We start from the raw sequence: 26,186 nt of genomic DNA, 5'->3' as shown, positions 1-26,186 counted from the left end.
TAGCCAGGCATGGTGTCACATGCCCGTACTTGGAGGCTGAGGTGGGAGGATCACTTGAGTCTAGGAGTTCAAGGCTGCAGTGAGCTGTGATCACACCACCGCACTCTAATCTGGGTGCTGTCAAAAAAAAAAAAGACCCTGTCCAAAAAAAAAAAAAAGACATTTTTGCTGTTTAAAGACTATTCTCGTTCATTTTGCAAGAAATAGTTCAAAAAAGACACATTGAAATTCTACACAGGATATGATAATGCTGAATTTTAGACCTTTTTTTAGGGGAGGGAGATAAACACACAGTCTTTGATTACAGTAGGTATTTTCTGTTTTGAAGATTAAGTACATCCCTTCAATAATCAGCATATTCTCAGAATACCTTTCCTTGGTGTTCATCACAAATACTAAGGACATCCAAATTAATTTTGGTAATAACCGAGGCAAAACAAATTGTAAATAAAACGTAATGCTGGCCCTCTTTCCCCTTCTCGCAGTAAGGGTGATCTCTCATTGATTGTACACATTAATAAAAGAAACTTTACAAGTCAAGAAAAGAAAAAAAGCCAAGGCCCAACACCTTAGCTAAGGTTCTGAGCCAGGCGGCCAGGAGCCCAGGCTAAGAGCAGGCAGCTGGGCTGGCCTTACCCGATAGGTGCTATGTGCTGCTGAGGAACATTTGTACGGCAGGAGAGGCCGGCCTGGTGTACAGCATCCTACCCCACTGGGTCCTGTGGTCTGAGTACCAATGTTGGCTGCAAAACAAAACAAAACAAAACAAAACGAAAAAAGTAGAGTTCAAATAGCTGCTATCCAAAAACAAAACAAAACAAAACCAAAACAGAAAATAACCAGCGTTGACAAGAATGTAAAGAAACTAGAACACTGTGCACTGTTGGTAGGAATGTAAAATGATGTAGCCACTACAGAAAAACAGTATAGGGCTTCCTCAAAAGTTAAACAGAATCACCATATCATCCAGCAATTTTACCTCTGGGTATACACCCAAAAGAATTGAAAGCAGGGTTTCAAAGAGCTGTTTGTACAAATGTTTTCTTTTTTTTTTTTTTCTGAGACGGAGTCTTGCTCTGTCACCCAGGCTATAGTGCAGTGGTGTGATCTCGGCTCACTGCAACCTCCCCATCCTGGGTTCAATCAGTTCTCTTGTCTCAGCCTGCCAAGTAGCTGGGATTACAAGCACATGCCACTACGTCCGGCTAATTTTTGTATTTTTAGTAGAGACAGGGTTTCACCATGTTGGTCAGGCTGGTTTCGAACTCCTGACCTCATGACCCAGCCGCCTCGGCCTCCCAAAGTGCTGGGATTGGCGTGAGCCACCACGCCCAGCCTGTACAACCATTTTCACAGCAGCATTATTCACAATACCCAAAGGGTAGAAAAGCATCCATTGATAGATGAATGAATAAGTAAAAATGAGGTCTATACATACAATGGAATATTATTTAGCCTTAATAAGGAGATTCTGACACACGCTACAACATAGATACATCTTGAGACATGTAAAGTAAAAAAACTAGCCACAAAAAGACAAATACTCTATGATTCTACTTATATGAGGTACCAAGAACAGTCAAATTCACAGAGACAAAGTAGAATGGCAGTTGCCAAGGGCTAGGGGGAGGAGGAACGAGAAGTTATGTTTTGATGGGTACAGAATTTCAGCTCTGCAAGATGAACAGAGTTCTGGAGAGTGGATGGTGGTGATAGTGCACAACAGTGTGAATATGCTTCATGCCATTGATCTGTACACTGAAAAATAGTTAAGTGGTAAATTTTGTTATGTGTATTTTACCACAATAAAAAGGAATAAGCAGGGGTGTCAGGGCCTGGCAGCAACCTAAGGCCAGGGACTGAGTATGCCTCGTTCATGCAGAACCTCCAGTGCTGAGCTTGGGGCCCCAGCACACTGTGGATGTAAGAACATTTGCAGAACGAAAGAACAGATGCGCTTGCTGTACAGCCAAAATCTACACCCTTGTTTATAGTCACTGCAATACTTACCAGGCTTTAGGCCCAGTGCTAAGCCCTTTCATGCATGATCTCATTGATCGTCAACAACAAGCCGGGCATGGTGGCTCATGCCTGTAATCCCAGCACTTTGGGAGGCCGAGGCTGGTGGATCACCTAAGGTCAGGAGTTCGAGACCAGCCTGGCCATCATGGTGAAACCCTGTCTCTACTAAAAATACAAAAATTAGCCAAGTATGGTGGCGCATGCCTGTAATCCCAGCTACTCGGGAGGCTGAGGCAGGAGAATCGCTTAGAATCCAGGAGGCAGAGGTTGCAGTGAGCCGAGATCACACCATTACACTCCAGCCTGGGCGACAGAGTGAGACTCGATCTCAAAAAAAAAAAAAAAAAAAAAAAATTAAGGCTGGGCACAGTGGCTCATGCCTATAATCCCAGCACTTTGGGAGGCTGAGGTGGGCGGATCACCTGAGATCGGGAGTTCAAGACCAACCTGACCAACATGGAGAAACCCTGTCTCTACTAAAAACACAAAATTACCCAGGCATGGTAGCACATGCCTACAATCCCAGCTACTTGGGAAGCTGAGTCAGGAGAATCACTTGAACCTGGGAGGCGGAGGTTGCAGTGAGCAGAGATCATGCCATTGCACTCCAGCCTGGGCAACAAGAATGAAACTGCCTCAAAAAGAAAAAAAAAAAAAATTTAAATTCTCTACAATAAAATGGGGGTACTATTTTTGTCCCCATTTTAAAGATTAGGTGATCAGATATAGTAGTCAGCAAGGGCCTCAGAGTCAGTTGGTCCCAGGAACTGGAGGCCAAGCTAACTACCACACTACAGTCTCCAAAGTCGGCTTTGCTCACTGAGAGGGCATGTGGCAAGGTCCCCATGGAGTCTGGTCCTGACTCCTAGTGCCAACTTTGCCCCACCCCCATTCCCCTTGGCCCTACCCACACTCACCTACTCTCTGGGTATGAGGCACCGTGTGTGGCACCTGGGTGGAGGCCTGCCTGACACTGCTGATGTGGGCCGGGGGGCGCCGAGGCACAACTGGTGGCCGGACCACTGAGGCACCTGGAGGGTAAGCAGCTTGTGGTGCAGACACCACAGAGAGAGAAAAGTTGGATGGAGCGGTGGGAATAATCAGGGTGGCACACTGTGCCTAGAAGCTTCCAGGGCCGCCAAGAGAATGGGAGGTGAAACTACAACATTCACAACAGAAATAGGAGTCAATTCACTTAGACCCAGAACTCCAGAAAGGGGGAGTATAGGAATCTACAATTTCAAAGCCAGCTCGTGTCTACCTAGAGCCCCAAACTGCATAAGCACCAGGATCATACACCTTAGTCCCTCAAGACAGTTTCAAGTGAGCATGCATTTCACTCTTACAGAGGAGGGCCTTTGGTCAACAATATAGCCAGAGGAATTTCACCTTCTCAGCTTTGCAAGAATTTTCAGAGTCACAAATCGGAGGCATCTTTGGTGATGACTGCTGGTAGCTAGCTGCGTGTCTTTCATTGGCTCACCACTGCACTTGGTACTTTACACACATCTCATTCAGGCCCATGCTCAGAAGAGGAAACTGAGGCTCAGAGAAGTGAAGTCAACCACCTTGTGAAGTGGCAGAGTCAGGTTTCATCCCTGTGTTATGACTGCCTCACGGGGCCCACACCAGTAGGCCAGTCTGAGAGTGGAAGGGGCTGGGTCACTCACAGGAAGGTCTAGGTGGCTGGGACGTCCACCTGGGGGCAGGCTGGGTGGGTGTCACTGGGCCACAGCCATAGTATGCAGCCTGGGCTGGAGGCTGCATGGGAAAAGAAGACCCAGACTGAGGGGCTTGGCGGTAGGGTAGGTGACAAGCTACACCTCCTCAGGGACACCATGGCAGGAACTCCACTGGCTTCTGCAGGGACTGGTGAGTCAAGACCCACAAGGCTGAAATGAAAGCTCCTTCCTCCCATCTCAGGATGTCCATTAGCCCTGAATCCTCCAGGGCAAAGATCTTAGATTTCACTCTTGGCTCCTTGTCAGCTAGCCCAATGACCTGGATAAAAAGGGTGACATCTTACTCCAACTTGTGCCAGCTTAAGCAACTGCTAAAAGGAGAGGAATGTTCTCACCCTGGTGGCCTTTAATGGGTGACATCTTTCTACTTCCTCTAAGTCCCACGAGGTCCTTTCCCAAACCATGCTCCTCAGAACATTAACATCCAGTGGAGATGTTAACAGGCATCCCACAAAAAATGACCATCTAAGCTGGGGAAATGCTGGATAATCTGTGCCTGTTTTGGAGAGTCTCAGTAGATATTAGCATCTTAGGGTAGAAGAGTGTAGACAGTAAAGAAATTTAGGGCCGATCATGGTGGCTCATGCCTGTAATCCCAGCACTTTGGGAGGTCAAGGAGAGCAGATCACTTGAGGTCAGGAGTTCAAGACCACCCTGGCCAACATGGTGAAACCCCGTCTCTGCTAAAAACACAAAAAATTAGCCGAGTGTGGTGGCACGCACCTGTAATCCCAGCTACCTGGGAGGCTGAGGCACAAGAATCGCTTGAACCCAGGAGGCAGAGTTTGCGGCGAGCCGAGATGGTGTCACTGCACTCCATTCTGGGCAACAGAGCAAGACTCTGTCTCCAAAAAAAAAAAAAATTTAATTTAATTTTTTTAAAAATGTAGGGCGGGGGACGGTGGCTCACTCCTGTAATGCCAGCACTTTGGGAGGCCAAGGCAGGAAGATTGCTTGAGCCCAGGAGTTTGAGACCAGCCTGGGCAACATGGCGAGACCCCTTCTTTAAAATAAACAAAAAAATTAGCTGGGCATGGTGGCACGCACCTGTAGTCCCACCTACTCAGGAGGCTACAGTGGGAGGATCACTCAAGCCCAGGAATTCAAGGCTGCAGTGAGCCATAATCACGCCATTGCTCTCCAGCCTGGGTGACACGGAGACCCCGCGAAGGAAGGGAGGGAGGGAGGGAGGGAGGGAGGGAGGGGGGAGGGAGGGAGGGAGGGAGGGAGGGAGGGAAGGAAGGAAGGAAGGAAGGAAGGAAGGAAGGAAGGAAGGAAGGAAAAATGTAGGTTTATTTTGCTTAACGCAACATTTCCCAAACTTGCTGGATCATTGAGAGCCTTTCTCAGCACAATATTCACGAGCTTCTCTCACTGGGAAATGTCATTTGACTAACACTATCTCTCCCTTTTATAGAGAGGGAAACAAAGACTTCCTAATGAGTCCTCAGCAGAAGCAAGTTAGAAACCTCCATTTCCCTAGAACTCTAGTCTTCATGCTCTGCCTGGCTGGGGCAGGGGGGAAGGCTGTGGTGGGAGTTGTGGGCAGGCCGTCACCTGGGGCACGGCAGGCAGGAAGTAGCTGGAGGGCTGCTGAAAGGAGCCCAGGAGGGGGTTGCTCAAGGTCCGCATGGTGGAGAGGCGCTGCATGTACTGGTTGGTCAAAATGGCCTTCCGCTCCTCTTTGCGCTGGGCCAGTGCCACGTAGAGTGGCTTGGTGCCCACGATGCGCCCGTTCATCTCTGTCACGGCCTTTGTCGCCTCTTCTGGGGAGGAAAAACACACAAAGCCAAACCCCTTGCTGTGGCCACCCTCTGTCATCACCTAAAAGCAAGACAAGACAAGAGCTGCTGGGGTGGGGAAGGAAGGCTGCTGGGGCTGCGCTGCCTCCCTCCTCCCCACGGGCCAAGCCCAGCACTGGGCAGGCCTGCGAGAAAGCTGTGATGGAGGGATGTAGCGTGCACCCCTGTTTAGTGAGCTGTGTTTGAGGGATGTAGTGTGCACCCCCATTTACTGAGCTGTGATGGAGGGATGTAGCATGTACCCCCGTTTACTGAGCTGTGATGGAGGGATATAGCGTGTACCCCCATTTACTGAGCTGTGATGGAGGGATGTAGCGTGTACCCCCATTTACTGAGCTGTGATTGAGGGATGTAGCATGCACCCCCATTTACTGAGGAGTGATGGAGGGATGTAGCATGCACCCCATTTACTGAGCTGTTTGAGGGATGCACACCCCATCTATGAGGCCTGCTGCATGCCAGATACTTTACATGTCTTCACACCTCACATGTACAACCTCCCAATGCGGGAGGCATCGAGGCTTCCACTTTACAGCTGGGATAAGAGAGACTTGAAAGAGTGACTTGTCTGGGGTCACTCAGCCAGTGGTTCATGTTAGCCAGGACTCAACCCAACAGTTCTGGTAAGCTTCTATTGCCTCTGCTAAGTACCAAGCCAAGTTCTTTAGGAATTTGGGAAAGAGGTTCTTAGCCTTTTTGTTAAAATAACCTTTTTACTTTGGAGTAACTTTAGATTTACAGAAAAAGTTACAAAAATAGTACAGAGGGTTGCTATATATCTTTTTTTTTTTTTTTAAAGAGATGGGGTCTCACTCTGTCATCCAGGCTGGAGTACAGTGGTATGATCATAGCTCACTGCAGCCTCAAACTCCTGGGCTCCAGGGGTCCTCCTGCCTCAGCCTCCCAAGTAGTTAGGGCTATAGGTACATGCCACCACACCCAGCTAATTTTTTTTTTTTTAAAGTTTGTAGAGATCGGCAATCACTATGTTGCCCAGGCTGGTCTCAAGAGATTCTCCTGCCTAGGTCTCCCAAGGTGCAGGGATTACAGGCAGGAGCCACCACACCTGGCCCTGGGTTTTCAACCATTTTTAGGGTCAAGACACTGGCCTGGCTCACACATCCCAGAAGGACTAGAGTTATTTTTGAAATCTTCTTTTTTTGAGTCAGGATCTCACTCTGCCACTCAGGCTGGAGTGTGACGGTGCAATCTCAGCTCAACTGCAGCCTCAACCTCCCAGACTCAAGTGATCCTCTCACCTCAGTCTCCCAAGCAGCTGGGACTGCAGGCAAGCACCACCATGCCTAATTTTGTTCATTTTCTATAAAGATGAGGTTTCATCCTGTTGCCCAGGCTGGGCTTGAACTCCTGGAGAGCCCATGCTCTTAATCAGTAATTGTTGAAACTGTACTCTGCTACCCTTCAGTATAGGGGTCTTAACCTTAACCTGACAGTCCATGGATCCCCCTCAGGGAGCTCATGGATACAGTTTAGGGAGTCTGTGAATCTGGATTGGGGAAAAAGTGACATCTTTATTTTCACATTAGCGTTTCCTTCTATTATGAATATGGGCAACAACAAAAAAACCCTGGCAGTATTAGCCATGAATTTGTCATGAAGAAAAAGAAAATATTTTCATATCACATTAATTATTGCTAATCTCGGCCGAACGCAATGGCTTATGCCTGTAATCCCAGCACTTTGGGAGGCCAAGGTGGGCAGATTGCCTGAGGTCAGGAGTTCGAGACCAGCCTGGCCAACATGGTGAAACCCCATCTCTACTAAAAATATACAAAAATCAGCTGGTTATGGTGGTGGGTGCCTGTAATCTCAGCTTCCCAGGAGGTTGAGGCAGAACCCAGGTTCTTGAACCTGAGAGGCAGAGGTTGTAGTGAGCCGAGATCATGCCACTGTACTCCAGTCTGGGCGACAGAGTGGGACTTCGTCTCAAAAAAATAAAAATAAAAATAATAAAAGAAGCACATACTGCTCTTACTTCAGTATTTTGGCCATTATATTTTTTCAATATAATTTTTTTGTACACCTAAGAATCTTATTTTATGCATTTAAAAATATTCTTAGGGCCAGGTTTGGTGGCTCACGCCTATTTTTGGGAAGCTGAGGCGGAAGAATTGCTTGAGCCCAGGGGTTTGAGACCAGCCTGGGCAATACAAAAAATAATTAGCCAGGCATAGTGGTGCTCCTATAGTCTCAGCTACTTGGGAGGCTGAGACAGGGGATCACTTGAGGCCAGGAGTTGGAGGCTGCAGTGAGCTGTGATGGCACCACTGCATTCCAGCCTGGGCGATAAAGCGAGACTCTGTCTCAAAAAAGTTTTTAAAAAATATTCTTAGAAGGGGTCCACAGGCTTCATCAGATAGCCAAAGGGCTGGACGCAGTGGCTCACGCCTGTAATCCAAGCAGTTTGGGAGGCTGAGGCAGGTGGATCACCTGAGGTCAGGAGTTTGAGACCAGCCTGGCCAAAATAGTGAAACCCCGTCTCTACTAAAAATACGAAAAATTAGCTAGGCATAGTGGCAGGTGCCTATAATCCCAGCTACTCAGGAGGCTGAAGCAGGAGAATCACTTGAACCCAGGAGGTGAAGGTTACAGTGAGCTAAGATTGCACCATTGCACTCCAGCCTGGGCAACAAGAGCAAAACTCCATCTCAAAATATATATATATATATAGTTAAGAACTTCTGTCAGTCAGTAGTTAATAATGATAAAATTTAGCAAAGCTAACACTTATGCAGCCTTTACCATGAACTTGATAGTGGTATAAGTATTTATATCCATTAATTCCTTTAATTTTCATAATTATTTGTATATAAAACAAAATATAGGCCAGATGCAGTGGCTCATGCCTATAATCCCAGCACTTTGGGAGGCTGAGGTAGGAGGACTGCTTGAGCCCAGAAGTTCAAGACAAGCCTGGACAACACAGCAAGACTCTCCATTTCTACCAAAAATTTTTTTTAAAAAATCAGCTGGGCACGGTGGCACATGCCTGTGGTTCCGGCTACTTAGGAGGCTCAGGTGGGAGGATCACTTGAGCCCAGGAGGTTGAGGCTGCAGCGTGCCATGATCACATCACAGTCCTCCAGCCTGGGCAACAAAATAAGAACCTGTCTCTAATAAAAAATAATAATAAACCAAAATATATAAAATTGCATAAGATAGGCCAGACGCGGTGGTTCACGCCTATAATCTCAGCACTTTGGGAGGCCAAGGCGAGCAGATCACCTGAGGTCAAGAGTTCAAGACCAGCCTGGCTAACATGGTGAAACCTCGTCTTTACTAAAAATACAAACATTAGTAGGGCTTGATGGCGGGCGCCTGTAATCTCAGCTACTCAGAAGCCTGAGGCAGGAGAATTGCTTGAACCTGGGAGGCAGAAGTCGCAGTGAGCCAAGATCGCGCCATTGCACTCCAGCCTGGGCGACAAGAAGGAAACTCTACCTCAAAAAAATAAATAAATAAATAATTGTATAAGATATATATATATATATATATGTAGGCTGGGTGTGGTGGCTCACGCTTGTAATCCCAGCACTTTGGGAGGCTGAAGCGGGCAGATCACAAGGTCAGGAGTTTGAGACCAGCCTGGCCAACACAGTGAAACCCCGTCTCTACTAAAAATACAAAAATTAGCTGGGCGTGGTGGCAGGTGCCTGTAATCCCAGCTACTCAGGAGGCTGAGGCAGAAGAATCGCTTGAAACCGGGAGGTGGAGGTTGTAATGAGCCGAGATGGCGCCACTGCACTCTAGCCTGGGCGACAGAGCTAGACTCCATCACAAAAAAAAAAAAAGAAAAAAAAAATATATATATATTTATAATCCCCATTTTATACCGTTTGTCCTGTTAAAAAGATGGTCACCCCAGGTGTGCCTTAACTCTAAGCAATCCAAATTTATACATTTCCTTTGTTCTAGGAGTCCTCAAGAAGGTCCATCTCCTGAAGCTGTATGCAAGGTGTATAATGAATAATTACAACAATCACTATTTCACTACTTATCAAACACAGACACTGTACATGCAGCCTCTTTAGTAGTTCTCAGGATACCTGGAGAGGTGAGAAATGTTGCTCCCACTTTATAAGAGTAAACAAGGTCCGAAAAGCAAAGCCACTTGCCTCAGATTCTACAGCTAGGTAATGGTAGGACTGGGGTTTACATTTAAACCTGATTAACTTTAAAATTCTAGCTTTCAACCATGTTACCACATCAAATGTGTATGCATTTGCTTGGAAAGAAGGACCTATAGCTTTTTATGATGTGTAATCAAATTTACTGATGTCTAATTTACATGTGCCACAGCCTTCTCTCGCATTTTTCAAAAGGATCTTAACCTAAAAGACACCCTTTTTTCCTCCAAACACAAGGCTTCCTGAAGTATGTTTACAATTGGACTCAATAGCCAAAAGAGAACTTCTAGACCACTTCCTCAGAACCCAACATCACATCATTCAGGCGGGTCCCCCCATCCTGTTACTCACACTGATCTCTTTGGAAAATTCCTCATTCCCACTCCAGCTCCCTACCTCCTCACAGCCAAGTCAAACACTACTGCTACTGCCACTTCTTCCAGGCAGCCTTCCCTTCTGTTCCACTGAGCTCCTGTAGCTCTGCCTCCCATACTGTCCCCCATCTTATAATCCACTTGAGTTAGTGATGGGCTGACTTCCTCACTAGACTACAAGCTACTTGAAAGCAAGGATCACATCTGATTTGCTCCTGTTTCCCACAGAGGCTGGTAAAACAGCAGGTATTTAAGTATAGAATGAATAAACACTGGATCATCTTAAAAACCATCTGGGCGCTTTTTTTTTTTTTTTTTTTGAGACAGAGTCTCGCTGTCGCCCAGGCTAGAGTGCAGTGGCGCGATCTCGGCTCACTGCAAGCTCTGGCTCCTGGGTTCACGCCATTCTTCTGCCTCAGCCTCCGGAATAGCTGGGACTACAGGCGCCTGCCACCATGCCCGGCTAATTTTTTGTATTTTTAGTAGAGACGGAGTTTCACCGTGTTAGCCAGGATGGTCTTGATCTCCTGACCTCGTGATTCGCCTGCCTCGGCCTCCCAAAGTGCTGGGATTACAGGCATGAGCCACATCGCCCAGCCTCTGGGAGCTTTTTAAAAAAAATAAAAAGCCCAGGCCCTACACCCCGGGGATCCACAGTCTATGTCTGACTCAGGTGTGTGTATTTAAGAATTGCCGAGGGGGTTGAAATGAGAAGCCAGGGTCGGAAAGCCATCCAGTGAGCCCAGTGTCCTTATCTATAAGGCAACATCTGCTAAAGCTCATAGAGCTGCTGATGGGCCAGTTGCCACATCTCAGGGGCCTAACAGGGTTGGGCACACAATTGGTGCTCCAGAAATAGGGAAGAACAAATGAAGAATGACGAAGTCCAGCCCTCTCACTTTCCAGATGGGAAAACGGAGGCCCAGGAGGGTGATGTCACTGGCAGAGGCCAGACAACAAAAGTCAATGGAAATACTAAGATGTGAATTTCTGGAATCTGGCATACAGTAGGCACTCAATAAATGCCAAGGTTACAGTGAGCCCCAAGTCCAGCTGTGCGACTGGGACTATATTTCTACCGTCTTCCCCTCCAGCCCAGACAAGGCTGCAGATGGGCTACAAGCTCCAACGGGGTCAGCAGAGCCCCAGAAGGGGTAGCCCGCACCAACCCCCTGGAGGCTGCTGGGTGAGAGGACAGAGGGGTGGGGTTGTGGGGGGATGGTGGTGAGAGGATGGAGGGGAACGCTGTCCCCTGGAGGTGCCCCCAGTCCTCACCTTCGCACTGGTAATTACTCCATAGGGAGAGAACTCCTTCCTCAGTTTGTCGTCATCAATGGAGTCATCCAGGTTCTTCACGTACAAGTTCACACCCTGGGAGGGAAGAGAAACTGCTGGATGGCTCCTTCCCCTCCAAGCCCCAACTGCCTTGGGGAGAGCAGGGGGCTGACACAGGCACAAGGGGCATGGGGAGCCCCACCAGCCCAGCCTCCTGCTCCCCGTCTCCCTCAGCACCCAGGTACCCCCATCCCTCAGTGTGCCTGTCACATGCAAGCTGTAGCACCTACATCCCGAATTCCCCTGCAGTTCTCACACATCTGCACTGGTCCCAGCCTCACCACAGCTATTCCCCATTTCACAGATGGGGCCCATGAGGATGTCCCAGGTCCCATGGCAGGCTGAGGTACAGAGCATGCCCAAGCCAAGCTCTCCAGATGGTGGACGTCGGGCAGCAGGAAGCAGAGCTCCTTGCAGGCCGGCCCATGACCAGAACCCTAACACAGGCGAGCTGCCCCTCCATCCCCTGCCAGCCCAGGAACCTCGGGCACTTACTCATGTTGGTGTCAGGTGCCACTCTAAGCTTTCCCATACATTTTGATTTTTTTTTAAGACTTTTTTTTTTTTTTTTGAGATGGATTTTTGCTCTTGTTGCGTAGGCTGGAGTGCAATGGTGCAATCTTGGCTCAGTGCAACCTCTGCCTCCTGGGTTCAAGTGATTCTCCTGCCTCAGCCTCCCAAGTAGCTGGGATTACAGGCATGTGCAACCAGGCCCAGCTAATTTTGTATTTTTTAGTAGAGATGGGTTTCTCCTTTCTCCATGTTGGTCAGGCCAGTCTAGAACTCCTGACCTCAGGTGATCTGCCCGCCTCGGCCTCCCAAAGTGCTGGGATTACAGGCGCGAGCCACCACGCCAGGCCACATTTTGATTTTTAATCTTCACAACAACCCTGCGTGAAGGAAACTTTTACCCTTATTTTACAGACAAAACGGAAACACAAAGAGGCTAAATAAGTTGCCCCAGATCATACAGTAGCTAAGTGGCAGAGACAGGACAACCCAGGCAGACTAACTTCAGAGTCTGTGCACCTCACTATTGAGTGACAGCTGCCTCTAGCACCTTGACTTTTCTCCTTCCAGACCTCCCAAACACAAAAGTGTATGAACATACAAGAGAACAGAGACCACACAATTGTACAGCATAGCATCCTGCTCTCGCAGATTACGTGACGTGTATTTTGTTCTGCGGGTCTGAAAGCCCCTGGACACGCTGTATGTACATAAGAGGATGTATGTGTTTCTCAGCTGTATGTACATAAGAGGATGTATGTGTTTCTCAGCCTCAGACCTAGTGACATTTTGTGCCAGATAGTTCCTTGCTGTGGCATTGTCCTGGGCACTGTAGGATGTCTGCCAGCATCCCTGGCCTCTACCCCATGGATGACAGTAGCACCCCACCACCCACATGACAATGAAAATTCTAGACATTGCCAAATGTCCCCCAGGAGGAAAAACTGCTCCTCACTGAGAACTACTGAGTATGTGTTCGTGTTTTTGTGTGGATGTATATATTTATATGCCCCTCTCCATGAAGGATCTAGAACTATTGTGAAAAATCTTAGAGGGGGGCCAGGCACGGTGGCTCATGCCTGTAATCCCAGAACTTTGGGAGGCCGAAGCGGGCAGATCATCTGAGGTCAGGAGTTTGAGACCAGCCTGGCCAACATGATGAACTCCATCTCTATTAAAAATACAAAAATGAGGCCAGGCACGGTGGCTCACACCTGTAATCCCAGCACTTTGGGAGGCTGAGGCGGGCGGATCACAAGGTCAGGAGTTCGAGACCAGCCTGGGCAACATGGTGAAACCCCATCTCTACTAAAAATATAAAAATTAGCCAGGCATGGTGGCACGCACCTGTAATCCCAGCTACTTGGGAGGCTGAGACAGGAGACTTTCTTGAACCCAGGAGTCAGAGGTTGCAGTGAACCAAGATCGTGCCACTACACTCCAGCCTGGGTGACAAGAGCAATACTCTGTCTCAAAAAAAAAAAACCTTAGACGGGTTCACTTCCCAATGAAGTTTTAAATTGCACTGATCTACAATATATTTACAATATTCACTTTTTTTTTTTTTGGAGACAGAGTCTTGCTCAGTCGCCCAGGCTGGAGTACAGTGGTGCTATCTCGGCTCACTGCAAGCTCCACCTCCTGGGTTCACGCCATTCTCCTGCCTCAGCCTCCCAAGTAGCTGGGACTACAGGCGCCCACCACCATGCCCGGCTAATTTTTTGTATTTTTAGTAGAGACAGGGTTTCACTGTGTTAGCCAGGATGGTCTCGATCTCCTGACCTGGTGATCCGCTCGTCTCAGCCTCCCAAAGTGTTGGGATTACAGGCGTGAGCCACCATGCCCAGCCTACAATATTCACTTTAATTATTAACTCCATATAATTCAAAGGCTGTCCAACATTCTAACTTTTGGATGTCACAGATTTGGCCTGATTATTCTCAACCAGGAGTAGGATTTCCTCTAGGGGCATCTGGCAATATGTGGGATACTTTGGTTGTCTGAGACTAGAGGATGCAACTGGGATTGAGTGGGCTGGGTGGGATGCTAACCAGTCCCACGTGAAGGATTATTCTAACCAAAAGGTCCCCAGCACCCCTACTAACCCCTATCATGGTTGGACAGTTGGGTTGTGCGCAGTTTCTCACTGTTATACATCAGGCAGCGGGGGCCATCCCATGCTCATTCGATTCCCGTCTTGAGCCAAGTGCCCAGAAGTAGGTTAACTAGAGCAAACAGTCACCACTCAGGGCCCCTGACACACAGCTGCTCTCACACAGAAGTGGCTGCCACCAGGAAGCCTGACCTCACCTGGTAACGCCTCAGCCGGTCCTGCTTCATCTGCTCAAACCTGCGCTTCAGTTCATTCTGCCGCTCCACGCGCTTTTGGGCCCGGCCTGCGTACAGCAGCCGCCCGCTCACCTCCTTCCCGTTCATATGGACCACAGCCTGGGGAGAGGAGGAGGGAACATGCTTGGTAATCACTCAGATGTGGCCCTGGCCCAGGCTCATCTTCTGGATCTAGAGGGGCCACTTGCAAACAAAGCTGGCCACACTAGCCGAGAATAATCAGTACCAGGACAAAGGCCATTTAAGTATACCCACTTTGGCTCACGCCTGTAATCCCAGCACTTTGGGAGGCCGAGGGGGACGCATCATCTGAGGTCAGGAGTTCGAGACCAGCCTGACCAACATGGAGAAACCCCGTCTCTACTAAAAATACAAAAATTAGCCAGGCATGGTGGCAGGTGCCTGTAATCCCAGCTACTTAGGAGGCTGAGGTGGGAGAATCCCTTGAAACTGGGAGGTGGAGGTTGCAGTGAGCTGAGATCATGCCACTGCACTACAGCCTGGGTGACAGAGTGAGACTCCATCTTAATAAAATAAAAATAAAATTGAGATTTGCAAAGTTTCCCATATTTAAAATGTAAATATGGCCGGGCACGATGGCTCACGCCTGTAATCCTAGCACTTTGGGAGGCCGAGGCGGGTGGATCACTTGAGGTCAGGAGTTCGATACCAGCCTGGCCAACATGGTGAAACCCCTTCTCTACTAAAAACACAAAAATTAGCCGGGCATGGTGGCGGGCGCCTGTAGTCCCAGCTACTCGGGAGGCTGAGGCAGGAGAATCACTTGAACCCAGGAGTCAGAGGTTGCAATGAGCCGAGATCACGTCACTGCCTTCCATCCTGGGTGACAGAGTGAGACTCCGTCTCAAAAATAAATAGATAAAAATAAAATAAAATGTAAATATTTATATATTCCCATATTTTAAATTTGTATTACTAAGTGAAAGAAGCCAGTCTAGGTGACATAGTCTCTGTCCCAGAAAAGGCAAAACTATGGAGCCAGTAAAAAGATCATTGGTTGCCAGGGGTTAAGGGGCATAGAGGAATGAACAGATGGAGCCCAGGGGATGTTTAGGGCACTGAAAGTAGCCTGCATGATACCATAATAGTGGATACATGTCATTATGCATTTGTCCAAACCCCTAGACTCTACACCAAAAGTAAATCCTAATGTAAACTTGGGACTGTGTGTATTAATGATGTGTCAAAGTAAGTGAATCACCTGTAACAGATGTAACCCTTGGGAGCAGGACATTGACAATGGCAGAGGCTGTTCTTGTGTCGGGGAATGGGGTATACAGAAAACCTCCATACCTTCCACTAAACATTGCTCTGAACCTAAAACTACACCAAAAAAAGAACTTAAAAAAAAGAACTTAAAAAAATTTAGGTTCTAACTGCAACTACACATGGATAATTTGAACAAAGTAGCAAGCATAATTCTCTCATAATGGCATGACAGCATCATCAACATCCTTACTTTGAGTTGGATTTCACGGCACAAAATAATCCTCTTTGCTAACTGTGAGAGGCTTTTTGTGTGTGAAAATGGCATCTCGCTGTTTTGCCCCGCTGGTCTCGAACTCCTGAACTCAAGCAGTCTTCCCACCCAGCCTCCCCAAGTGCTGGGATTACAAGCATGAGCCATCACATCTGGAGGGTTTTTAAAAAATTAGAGACAGGGTCTTGCTATGTTGCCCAGGCTGGACTCAAACCACTGGGCTCAAGAGGTCCTCCTGCCTCAGCCTCCCATGTAGGCTGAGACTACAGGTGCACACCACCACACCTGGTGGAAACTGATTTAAGTGGTCAGTTCATGAGTAAATATTTTTATATAATAATGACTTTTGCATCCCTACCTAAATATTCAGTTCTGCAGCCATCAGGGCTTAGAAGTGACCAAAGAATGAAGCCCTTGGCCTTTGACCACAGGAAGGTAGGGCTCTGTCTGCACACAGGACTCTCCCACCCTTTTGGCTTAGGCCGGGGGGGGATTTTCTTCCCCTCCACAGGCAGCTGGGACCCTCTTCTTAGTCCCAGCTTGGTCCGCCTGCTGCGGAACAGAGCCATGGGGAGGCTCCTACCTTCTGGGCTTCCTCATGCTTCTCAAAGTTGACAAAGCCAAAGCACCGCGAGTGGCCGCTGTTGTCCCTCATCACCTTCACACTCAGCATTTTCCCTGCAAAGGACCAACCTGGCTTAAAGGGGAGTCTGGGAAGTCCTCAGGAAACCCCAGGAGAGCCCCTCCTCCCTACCAGACTTTGGAAGGGAAGAGGAAAAACAGCGATACCCCCGCTCCCTTGGGGACACACCCACCAAACTGGGAGAAGAGGTCCTGCAGGCCTTGCTCGTCCACATCCACCGGGAGGTTCTTCACGTAGATGTTGGTGAACTCCAGGGCCCGCGCCCCCATCTCCGCCTCCCGCTCCCGTCGAGACTTGAAGTGGCCCACAAAGCTGTAGACACACCACACTGGCTGATGGCTGTGGACAGCTACCAGCCATCAGCCACTCCCAGGCCAACTCCCGCTCAACTGCTGCCCTTCTCCAGGCTTACATATCCCTCATCAGGAAACTGGGCAGGACAATACTCCTTAGTATTGTTGGCTACCTCCAACAGCCAAGATATTATATTATGTTCCAGAGCTTGTCCCCAGCAGAAGGTTAAGAAGATTTCATTCTTGCGACAAATGCACACATAACTACTATTATATACCAGGCAGCTGAGAGCACAGAAGAATGAGCCTGGGAGTCAGACAGACAAGGGCTTGAATCCTCGCTCTGCAGGTGCCTAGCTGTGTGACCCTGGGCAAGCTACTTAACCTCTCTGAGCCTCAGAGTTCATTGTTGTAAAATTGGGACTCAAATTCTCATCATGGGGCTTTGCTTATTAACATGTATTGGGTGCACTGGGGAAGCAGGGGTAAGTGAATTAGACGCAGTCAATGCTAGTGTTGCTATGGGGGGCATTGACTAAAATCACTTAAATACAAGATTAATTTTATTTTTATTTATTATGTTTTTGACACTCAGTTTCGCTCTATCGCCCAGGCTGGAGTGCAGTGGTGCGATCTCAGCTCACTGCAAGCTCCGCCTCCTGGGTTCAAGTGATTCTCCTGCCTCACTCAGCCTCCCAAGTAGCTGGGATTACAGGCATGTGCCACCACACATGGCTAATTTTTGTATTTTTGGTAGAGATGGAGTTTCACCATGTTGGCCAGGCTAGTCTCGAACTCCTGACCTCAGGTGATTCGCCCACCTCTGCCTCCCAAAGCGCTGGGGTTACAGGTGTGAGCCACCACACCCAGTCACAAGATTAATTTTAAAAGTTCATTTCCAAGTTCATGTAAACACATCTAGGAAAGTACCCCAGATTTTAAAAATAAAAATAAATTCTGATGGTATCTATAGCACGTTTAGCACAAACAAAGTTGTACCAGGCATCAAAATTTGAAGAAAACTGAGTGGCAAAGGTGAACTTGAGTAAATTGGAGCTAACGAAGAGCATTCTTCTGAGAACTGGGAAAAGCCCACTAAGATTTGTTTGACAGGTGGACTGGACCCTCCCCTGAGTAACCCTGGACAAAATGACTCTCAGTGCATCCCCCAGCTCAAAGCCACCTTCTCTCCATGGCCCTCACCATGGGGGTTGGCCCCTCAGATGAGCAAAATCAAAATTCTGGGCAGGGAACAGCTAGAGGCAGATTCTCTCTATTATCTGCCTCTCAGTTTTCCCATCTGTGTAGTGGGGATGATATCAAAGTTAACAGTATGATGAGGGCAGGCTAAGCATATTCCTACTTTTCTTTCTGCCAAAATCTCATGAAACACAAAAGGTTTAAAGAAAAAGCCAGACGTGGTAGCTCATGCCTGTAATCCCAGCATTTTAACACTTTAGGAGGCTGAGGCAGGATGATCACTTGAACCCAAGAGTTCAAGACCAGCCTGGGCAACAAAGTGAGACCCCATCTCTACAGAAAAAAAAAAAAAATCAAAAAATTAGCCAGGTATGGTGGCATGTGGTCACCTGTGGTCCCAGCTACAAAGGAGGCTGAGACAGAAGGATTACTTGAGCCAAGGAGGTCAAGGCTGCAGTGAGCTGTGTTCGTGCCACTGCACTCCAGCCTGGGCTACATAGCAAGACCCTATCACACGTACATACACCCCATACTGAGAAGGCTGGAAAACAGATGAAAACACTGAGTCCATTGATGATATGACCATTAGCCAGTCCCTCTAGAGTTTTAAAATCACCACTTCCTTTACCATACTCTAATGCAGATCATCAGCTCCATCTTTATGTGAGGAAAGAGTCCCTGAGATGTTGAGCAGCTGCTCCGAGGTCACACTTCTAGGAGGGCTGCCTGCCGCTCAAGTGCCTGGTGCCCATTAGCAGCTTGAGGGTAGCATCGATTGCTAGTCGGTGGTGCCATGCTTCTGTCCCTGCAGCCTCCGCCCCTCCCTCGGGCCCAGCCACTCACACTTTGCGGTCATTCAGCAGCATCCCATTCATGGTGTTGATGGCCTGCTGTGCGGCCTCATGGGTCTCAAAATGGACAAAGCCGAAACCCCGGGAGCCATGCTCGTCACACGCCACCTGGGCCGCAGGGAGGAAGGACAGGAAGAGTACTGACAGAGGGTTCAGGTAGAAAGGAATGGCAAAGGTGATCATGACCAGTCTCTGCATGCCTGCTGTGTGCATGGAAAAGGCAATCCTGCATGTTAGGGATGGGATATGGAAGCTCAGAGAGTGCCACCACTCAAGTTAACGGATTAAGGAAGGCTGGCTGCAGTGGCTCATGCCTGTAATCCCAGCACTTTGGGAGGCCGAGGTGGGCATATCACTTGAGGTCAGGAGTTCGAGACCAGCCTGGACAACATGGTGAAACCCTGTCTCTATTAAAAATACAAAAAATTAGCCGGATGTGGTGGCGGGTGCCTGTAATCCCAGCTACTCAGGAGGCTGAGGCAGGGGAATTGCTTGAACCCAGGAGGTGGAGGTTGCAGTGAGCTGATATTGCACCACTGAACTCCATCCTGGGTGATAGAGTGAGGCTCTGTGTCAAAAAAATAAAAACAGAAAAGAAAAAACAGATTTAAGAGGGAGAACGAAATGAACACAGGTTTCATCTATACTGCATACTGGCTTTTAATTTTCTTCCTAAGGCAATGGGCAAAAGGGTTAGATTCAAACCCCCATATCTGCATCCTTGTTTCTATCAACAAACTAGAAACAACCTGGATATTCATCAAGGGGGAGCCTCGATGGTACACCAGTCTACTGTATGTGCACAGTTGAAGAGAATGTGGTAGGCTACATGGCTGACAGTCTTGTTAAGTGAAAAAAAAATCCATTCAGGCTAAAGCAGGCATCTACACATTGGAAATTTTGAAAAAGACACATAAGTTGTTTTCATATTACTTTTGGGGACTAGGGCTGAAAGAAATGGAGCCTTCTTTTTCACTTTCTTCCCTTCCACATTGTTTAAACTTTGCCAATTCATGAATTACTGCAACAACAAACTCATTTCAATTTTTTTTTTTTTTTTGAGATGGAGTTTCACTCTTGTTGCCCAGGCTGGAGTGCAATGGCGCAATCTTGGCTCCATGCAACCCCTGCCTCCCCAGTTCAAGCGATTCTCCTGCCTCAGCCTCCCGAGTAGCTGAGAATACAGGTGCATGTCACCATGCCTGGCTAGTTTTTTGTATTTTTAGTAGAGATGGAGTTTCACCATGTTGGTTAGGCTGGTCCTGGACTCCTGACCTCAGGTGATCCACCCACCTTGGCCTCCCAAAGTGCTGGGATTAGGAGCATGAGCCACTGCACCCAGCCTCAATTTTTTTTAAAGATGCACAATATCCTATTCCCATTCTGTAACCCTCCTGACTCAGGCCAGCAGGACAGAACTTGAGAACAGGGAAAGACCTTCTAGTTCACATAGTCCCCACCCTCTTGTTGCACTCGCAGAAAGACCACTAACTCCCACTTCAAGGCGACTGTGACTCCACTCATCCTGGGCTCAGCTCAGCTAGTGGCACTGTCTGCCTGGATGACAAGCACCGCCTCCCAGCCTAGCTTGCACACTACCACTGGGATGCTCTTTCTAAAATGTAATTCTGACCACATCCCTTCAATCTCTAGTAGCTTCTATCCACAGTACTATATCAGCTTGGCATTTGAGGCTCCCCAATGGGTGCTGCATAACAGATCTTGCTTCCAAACCCATGCCTTGCGCATACCCCTCCACCTCTCATCCTAAAACAGGGTCCTTCCACTTTCAACTCAAGCCTCAGCTCGGCCATTCGGATTTAACCACATTGACTGGGTCCCCACTGTGGATCAAGAACCTGCGAAGGGCATTACATACTTCCCTTGTTATCTATGCCACGAGAATCCTTCCAGGCATTTCTTAACCTCTGAGCCCCAGAGGGAAAATGAGAATAAATGACTTGTCCAAGGTCAGCCAACAGAAGTAATTCTTTGATTGTTACAGTTATCACTTAGAAGCTTAACAGTGTGCCAGGTACCCTTTTAAGGAGTATACATGTATGCAGAAAACCTAACACACAGAAAATACGTGATAAATCTGCCATTATTATTGTGAAGAACTTAATACACAGTTAAGAGTCTCTTTCTTCCTTTGATCCTCAAAGGCAGGAAACAGCCCCATCTCTCTGTCACAGATAACCCTTAGTGCATTACTACATCTCCTCAAGTCTACCTGCTCCTCTGAGCCACAGGGATAGCCTCTTATTGACCGGGAATTTGAGAGCCCTCATTGAGAATTTAAGGATTATGCTTGGCACACAGTAGCACTTGATAAAAGTTCTGACGTGCCAGGTGCGGTGGCTCACTCCTGTAATCCCAGCACTTCGGGAGGCTGAGGTGGGCGGATCACAAGGTAAGGAGATCGAGACCATCCTGGCTAACATGGTGAAACCCCATCTCTACTAAAAATACAAAAAAATTAGCTGGGAGTGGTGGCGGGCACATGTAGTCCCAGCTACTCAGGAGGCTGAGGCAGGAGAATGGCGTGAACCTGGGAGGAGGAGGTTGCAGTGAGCCGAGATCGCGCCACTGCACTCCAGCCTGGGTGACAGAGACTCCATCTCAAAAAAAAAAAAAAAAAAAAAAAAAGTTCTGACACATAGGCTACAAAAACTGTCCCCATCCTCCCTAGAATAGCAGACACTCCAAAGGCTACAGGGTAGCCGATGAACCATCCTCATAAAATCTAGAGGCAGAACACCCAGGTTTAAGCACTCTGTTCCGGACATACTGACCTGCTATATGGCCGCTGATCCTCAACATCCTCATATAGAAAGTCAGAGAAATAATCAGAATCCTTCTCAAATGATATACATCCATTGGCTCAACAGATATTTATTGAGCACCTAATATGTGTCACATCTTATTCTAAGTATTAGGATACAATAATGACTAAGAACAAGATCACTGATAGAACTTACATCTAATGTAAGACAATCTTAAAAACAAGATTTAATAACTTAATTGCCTTGATGGCCCCAATTAATGGCCTTCCTATAGCCACACCCTTCATCCTATAATTTCTACTCCGCTCTCACTCTGAATGTGGGCTGGTCTTGTGACTTGCTTTGGTCAATAGAATGTAGTGAAAGTGGCCAGGTGTAGTGGCTCATGGCTGTAATCCCAGCACTTTGGGAGGTCAGGAGTTCGAGACCAGCCTGGCCAACAGGGTGAAACCCACCCTGTCTCCACTAAAAATACAAAAATTATCTGGGCATGGTGGCTCGCACCTGTAATCCCAGCTACTCGGGAGGCTGAGGCAGGAGAATCGTTTGAACTCAGGAGGCTTGAACCCAGGAGGCTGCAGTAAACTGAGATCACGCCACTGTACTCCAGCTTAGGCAACAGAGTGAGACTGCATCTCAATTAAAAAAAAAATGTAGTGGAAGTGATGGTTCCAGTTCTGCATTTAGTTCTCAAGAGGCCCGGTGTGCTTCCACTCTTGTCTTCTGAGCCCCTGCCATTGCCATGAGAATACCATGAGAATAGCCTGGACTAGCCTACTGGAGGACAAAAGGCCATAGGGAGGAAAGCCGAGATGTTCCAGCTGACAGCCAATCACCCCCTCATACACCCAGCAAGAGCTCCCACTCAGCTTTCAGTGGGCATAGAAGGGAACCCAGCCAAGACCAGAAGAACTGCCCAGCTGAACTTTGCCCATTGCCAACTGTGGCATTATGAGCTAAATAAATGTTGTTGATAGCCACTAAATTTGAAGGTGGTTACACAGCAAGAGCTGACTGATACACAGGTAATGTCTGATCATTCATGGAAGATGAAACTGAAAGAACGGCTATCATTCAGGTGCTTGCTGTACCTGAAACTTGACTGAAAGGACCTTGTAAACTGTAAAGAGAGGTGTTGCTTGTCATCCCTCTACCAGGCAGGTAGTTGACACCGATCCACCCAAAGACGTATACCCTTCATCCTCTACCTTGCAAGAGAGGATGTTCCCAAAGGTGGAGAAGGTATCATATAAAGCCTTGTTGTCAATGGAGTCCTCCAGGTTCTTGATGAAGATGTTGCCCACACCTGACTTGCGAAGTCCTGGGTCTCGCTGGGACCACATGATGCGAATAGGCTGGCCTTTGAGCATCTCAAAGTTCATTGTGTCCAGTGCCCGCTCCGCTGGACAGAAGGAAGAGGAGAGAAATTAGCAAGTTAAGGGAATTTTCTTACCTTGATCACCCACCCCTCGAGGTGCTTAACTGGGAGCCAATAAACAGAAAGTCATTGTCTGGGTCCCAGACAATAAGCCAAGATAAGAGCCCAAATAACCGAGATAAAAGCCCAAAGGCTCAGGAAGGATAAGCTAAGAATTAGTGTGTATGGTGCTCCCCCAACCTTCCAGTTATGATCTCATTCAACTCCCTGCAGCCACATGAGCATGGATTCCTGCCCCCCATTTTACAGGTGGGAAAACTGAGACTAAGAAACATGAAAGGTCTGTGGCAGTGTCAGGTCTATTCTGGCTTCTAAAGTACACTGAGTGGAAAAGAATGTCCATATGACAAGGGGTGGCAGCACTTTGAGGAAATTAAAACTCAGAGGTGCTGCAGGGCAGAGCTGAGGTTAGATCTCAAGCAGTCGGGCTCTGGGGAAAGCGGACATTACCTCTCTGAGCCTGTTCCTCACCTGTAAAGGGGGAATGATGATAATATTACCTACTTTTCCACACCTAACAAAGGGAGATACTACCAACTACCAGGTTGTTGGAGGGACTGAAAAACAAAGAAGGTATGCAAGGGGCCTTGTTTGTAACTTTGTGCCTGACACAAAATAATGTCTCAAAACAGCAGCCCATGCCCAGCCTCCCGCCACTGCTGCAGCCTGTGTCCCTCCCAGGTCATACATGTGACCTGTTTCAGGGAGTCTGCTAGTGCAGACAAGGAAGGGGGCTGTGGGGAACAACACAGTGGAGCAAGTTTCAGGAAGCCGGGCTTCTCCACCTAGTCTTACCATAAATACCTGGGGCAAAACCCTTCTCTCTGCAGCACGGTTTCCATCTATGAGGTGGGGCAAAAAGGCCGAGTCCCACTTCGTTCACAGGGCTTGGAGGAAGACGGGAAGAAGCAGGAGGTGGAGCAAAGCAGAACAAAGAGAAAAGTGCCCAGGAATCCAGCTCAGTAAGGGGCGGGGAACAGGCCCCGCGGAACAACCCCTTCCCTAGCAAACCACCCACTTAGGGAACCACCCGGTCCACCCAGGCGACCTGGCGCAAGGGATCCCTCTAGTGGATCCCGAGCATTTTTTGAGTGAGTTTCTGGAGTCTTACGTCAGAATGTTAAAGCCACTATTTTTGTTGTTGTTTGGTTTTTTTTTTTTTTTTGAGATGGAGCCTCGCTCTGTCGCCCGGGCTGGAGTGCAATGGCGCAGTCTCGGCTCACTGCAACCTCTGTCTCCCGGATTCAAGCGATTCTCGTGCCTCAGCCTCCCCAGCAGTTGGGATTACAGGCGTCCGCCATCATGCCCAGCTATTTTTTGTATTTTTAGTAGAGACAGGGTTTCGCTGTGTTGGCCAGGCTGGTCTCGAACTCCTGACCTCAAGTGATCTGCCCACCTCGGCCTCCTAAGGTGCTGGGATTACAGGCGTGAGCCACCGCGCCCGGCCTTATTTATTTATTTATTTTAGGTTATCACTTAAGAGCGTTTACGAGGTAACAAGTGATACAAGAGAGAACTTCATCATAGACACCAGTTCTCCATTCTTTATGCTATCGGAGAATAAGCCTTAGCCCCATTTTGCAGATGAAAAGGTGCAGAGGGTGAAGGCTTGCCCAAGCTCACACCCTAGTGGCAGAACGCCCTTGAAACCCGGTGCTCTTATCTTCATCCTCTCCACTATCAACAGAAGTGCAGGCAAACTCATCGGACAAACTCTAATCAATGCTATCAGCTCTGAGAAAGCGGCCTTGCGGCCTGGAGGCAGCGGTTTTTCAGAGCCTGTGCAGGTAGAGGTGCCCAGTGTGGATCTCACGTCGCGCTGGGAAAGGCCTGAGCCCAAGCCTGGGTTCTCCTGCCTCCCCGCTCACCAGCTGTGTCGCCTTGGGCATCTTCCTCACCAGGTGCTTTGAATCTCTCATCCTCACAAGCACTCTATAAGGCAGCTAGGACCCCCATTTTCCAGACAGGCATCTGAAGCTCAGAATGGTCGAGTAACTTGCCCAGAGTCACACAGCTGCTGGGCTTCTATCCCTGGTCCGCCTGACCCCCACCCCCGCCCCCCGCCCCGCCACAAAGCCTATATCTGTTTTCACTCGACCCTAATCTCTCTCCTCTGTAGAGGAATAGCAGTAAACCACACTAATTACCAATTCCCGTCTCAGGGGCCAGGCCTCTGCCCACGCCCTGTTATCTTTGAGCCTCAGTTTCCCCGGCTGCAAAGTGTAAGATGAAAGCGCAAGCGGCCCAGTTCCGGCTTCTGGCTGTCCGCCTGCTTGTCCGTCGGTCCTTCCCCTCCCGCCCCATCCCCGGGGCTCACCGTCCGCGGGCTGCTGGAAGTTGATGTAGGCATAGCCCAGCGAGCGCCGGGTGGCCACATCGCGGCACACGCGGATGGACAGGATGGGGCCGGCGGGAGAGAACTTCTCATAGAGCATGGCCTCGGTCACGTCGGGGTGCAGATCGCCCACGTAAAGCGAGGCAAGCGGGTAGCCAGAGCCGCTGGCGTTCATGGTGGGCAGGGGGCCGGGGCTGCGGGGCAAGCAGGAGCCGGGTCACCCAGCGGCCCCGCGCTCACCCGGGCGAGAGCTCTCCTTCCTGGGCGCGGGCCCGCCCCTTCCCTTTACCGCCCCCGGGTCCCTGCGCACCAATCGTGGGCGCGCTCGGACGCCCCTCCCCGGGATCCCTCCTGGGCCCACACCCCACCTGCGAGCACTTGGGGGATCTAAAAGCTACAGGTGGGGACACCTCTGACCCCGCCCTGGGAGGCGGAAAAAGCCTTCAACCTGGCCTTGAGCAGGGCTGCGGGGACTTGAGTGCTCTCAAAACCCCCAGCTCTTTTGAAAGGGCCGAGGACTGGGACAGAATAGATCATCATCTTTCTGAATCCGTTTCCCTTCTCTGTAAAATGGTAATGACTCCCTCTTGACAAGAATGAAAGGAGACCCAGACCGCGCTTTTTGCGTTTCACACACAAGCGGAATTCCGAACAGGCCACTGTTTCAAAGCTTGTGTAGAGAATTTTACCCTGCTCCACTGAAGACGTCTTCCTCCAGAGAGCCTGATCCAGTCCCACCGTTTCGCACCAAGGATGGAAATGGCTTTGAGACGTGAGAACTGGAGACCACTAAGGCCTTTCTTGGTACTGGCTCATATTACCAAGACCCCTTTTCCTGGGATATTCCCTGTCCCTCT

The 26,186-nt window shown here is 48.7% G+C and overlaps 1 protein-coding gene across 5 annotated transcripts in view; it reads right to left on the bottom strand.

The window, feature by feature from the left end:
- PABPC1L (poly(A) binding protein cytoplasmic 1 like) overlaps positions 1-25,561 on the bottom strand; it is a 28,666-nt gene extending 3,105 nt beyond the window's left edge. For 2 of the 5 annotated variants that reach the window (XR_010125120.1, XR_008496061.2), the window contains exons 1-9: positions 25,312-25,561; positions 22,765-22,958; positions 18,763-18,878; positions 16,599-16,738; positions 16,367-16,461; positions 14,244-14,381; positions 11,364-11,459; positions 5,322-5,588; positions 637-743 (exon numbers count right to left, since the gene is read on the bottom strand). Coding sequence is in view for 3 of the 5 variants with exons in the window: in XM_063659028.1 (XP_063515098.1) it covers positions 637-743; positions 2,940-3,068; positions 3,693-3,783; positions 5,322-5,588; positions 11,364-11,459; positions 14,244-14,381; positions 16,367-16,461; positions 16,599-16,738; positions 18,763-18,878; positions 22,765-22,958; positions 25,312-25,504 (1,566 nt within the window). In the remaining 2 variants the exon portion in view is untranslated. Of the gene's footprint in view, positions 1-636; positions 744-2,939; positions 3,069-3,692; positions 3,784-5,321; positions 5,589-11,363; positions 11,460-14,243; positions 14,382-16,366; positions 16,462-16,598; positions 16,739-18,762; positions 18,879-22,764; positions 22,959-25,311 lie in introns of those variants that run through there. The other 3 variants (XM_063659028.1, XM_054466792.2, XM_063659027.1) reach the window with 3 other exon arrangements.
- Between the last annotated feature and the right edge of the window lie 625 nt (positions 25,562-26,186).

The sequence above is a fragment of the Pongo pygmaeus genome, chromosome 21, assembly GCF_028885625.2.
Source record: "Pongo pygmaeus isolate AG05252 chromosome 21, NHGRI_mPonPyg2-v2.0_pri, whole genome shotgun sequence".
In the NCBI taxonomy this organism is placed as follows: domain Eukaryota; kingdom Metazoa; phylum Chordata; class Mammalia; order Primates; family Hominidae; genus Pongo; species Pongo pygmaeus.
This window is presented reverse-complemented; position numbering and strand designations above follow the sequence as displayed.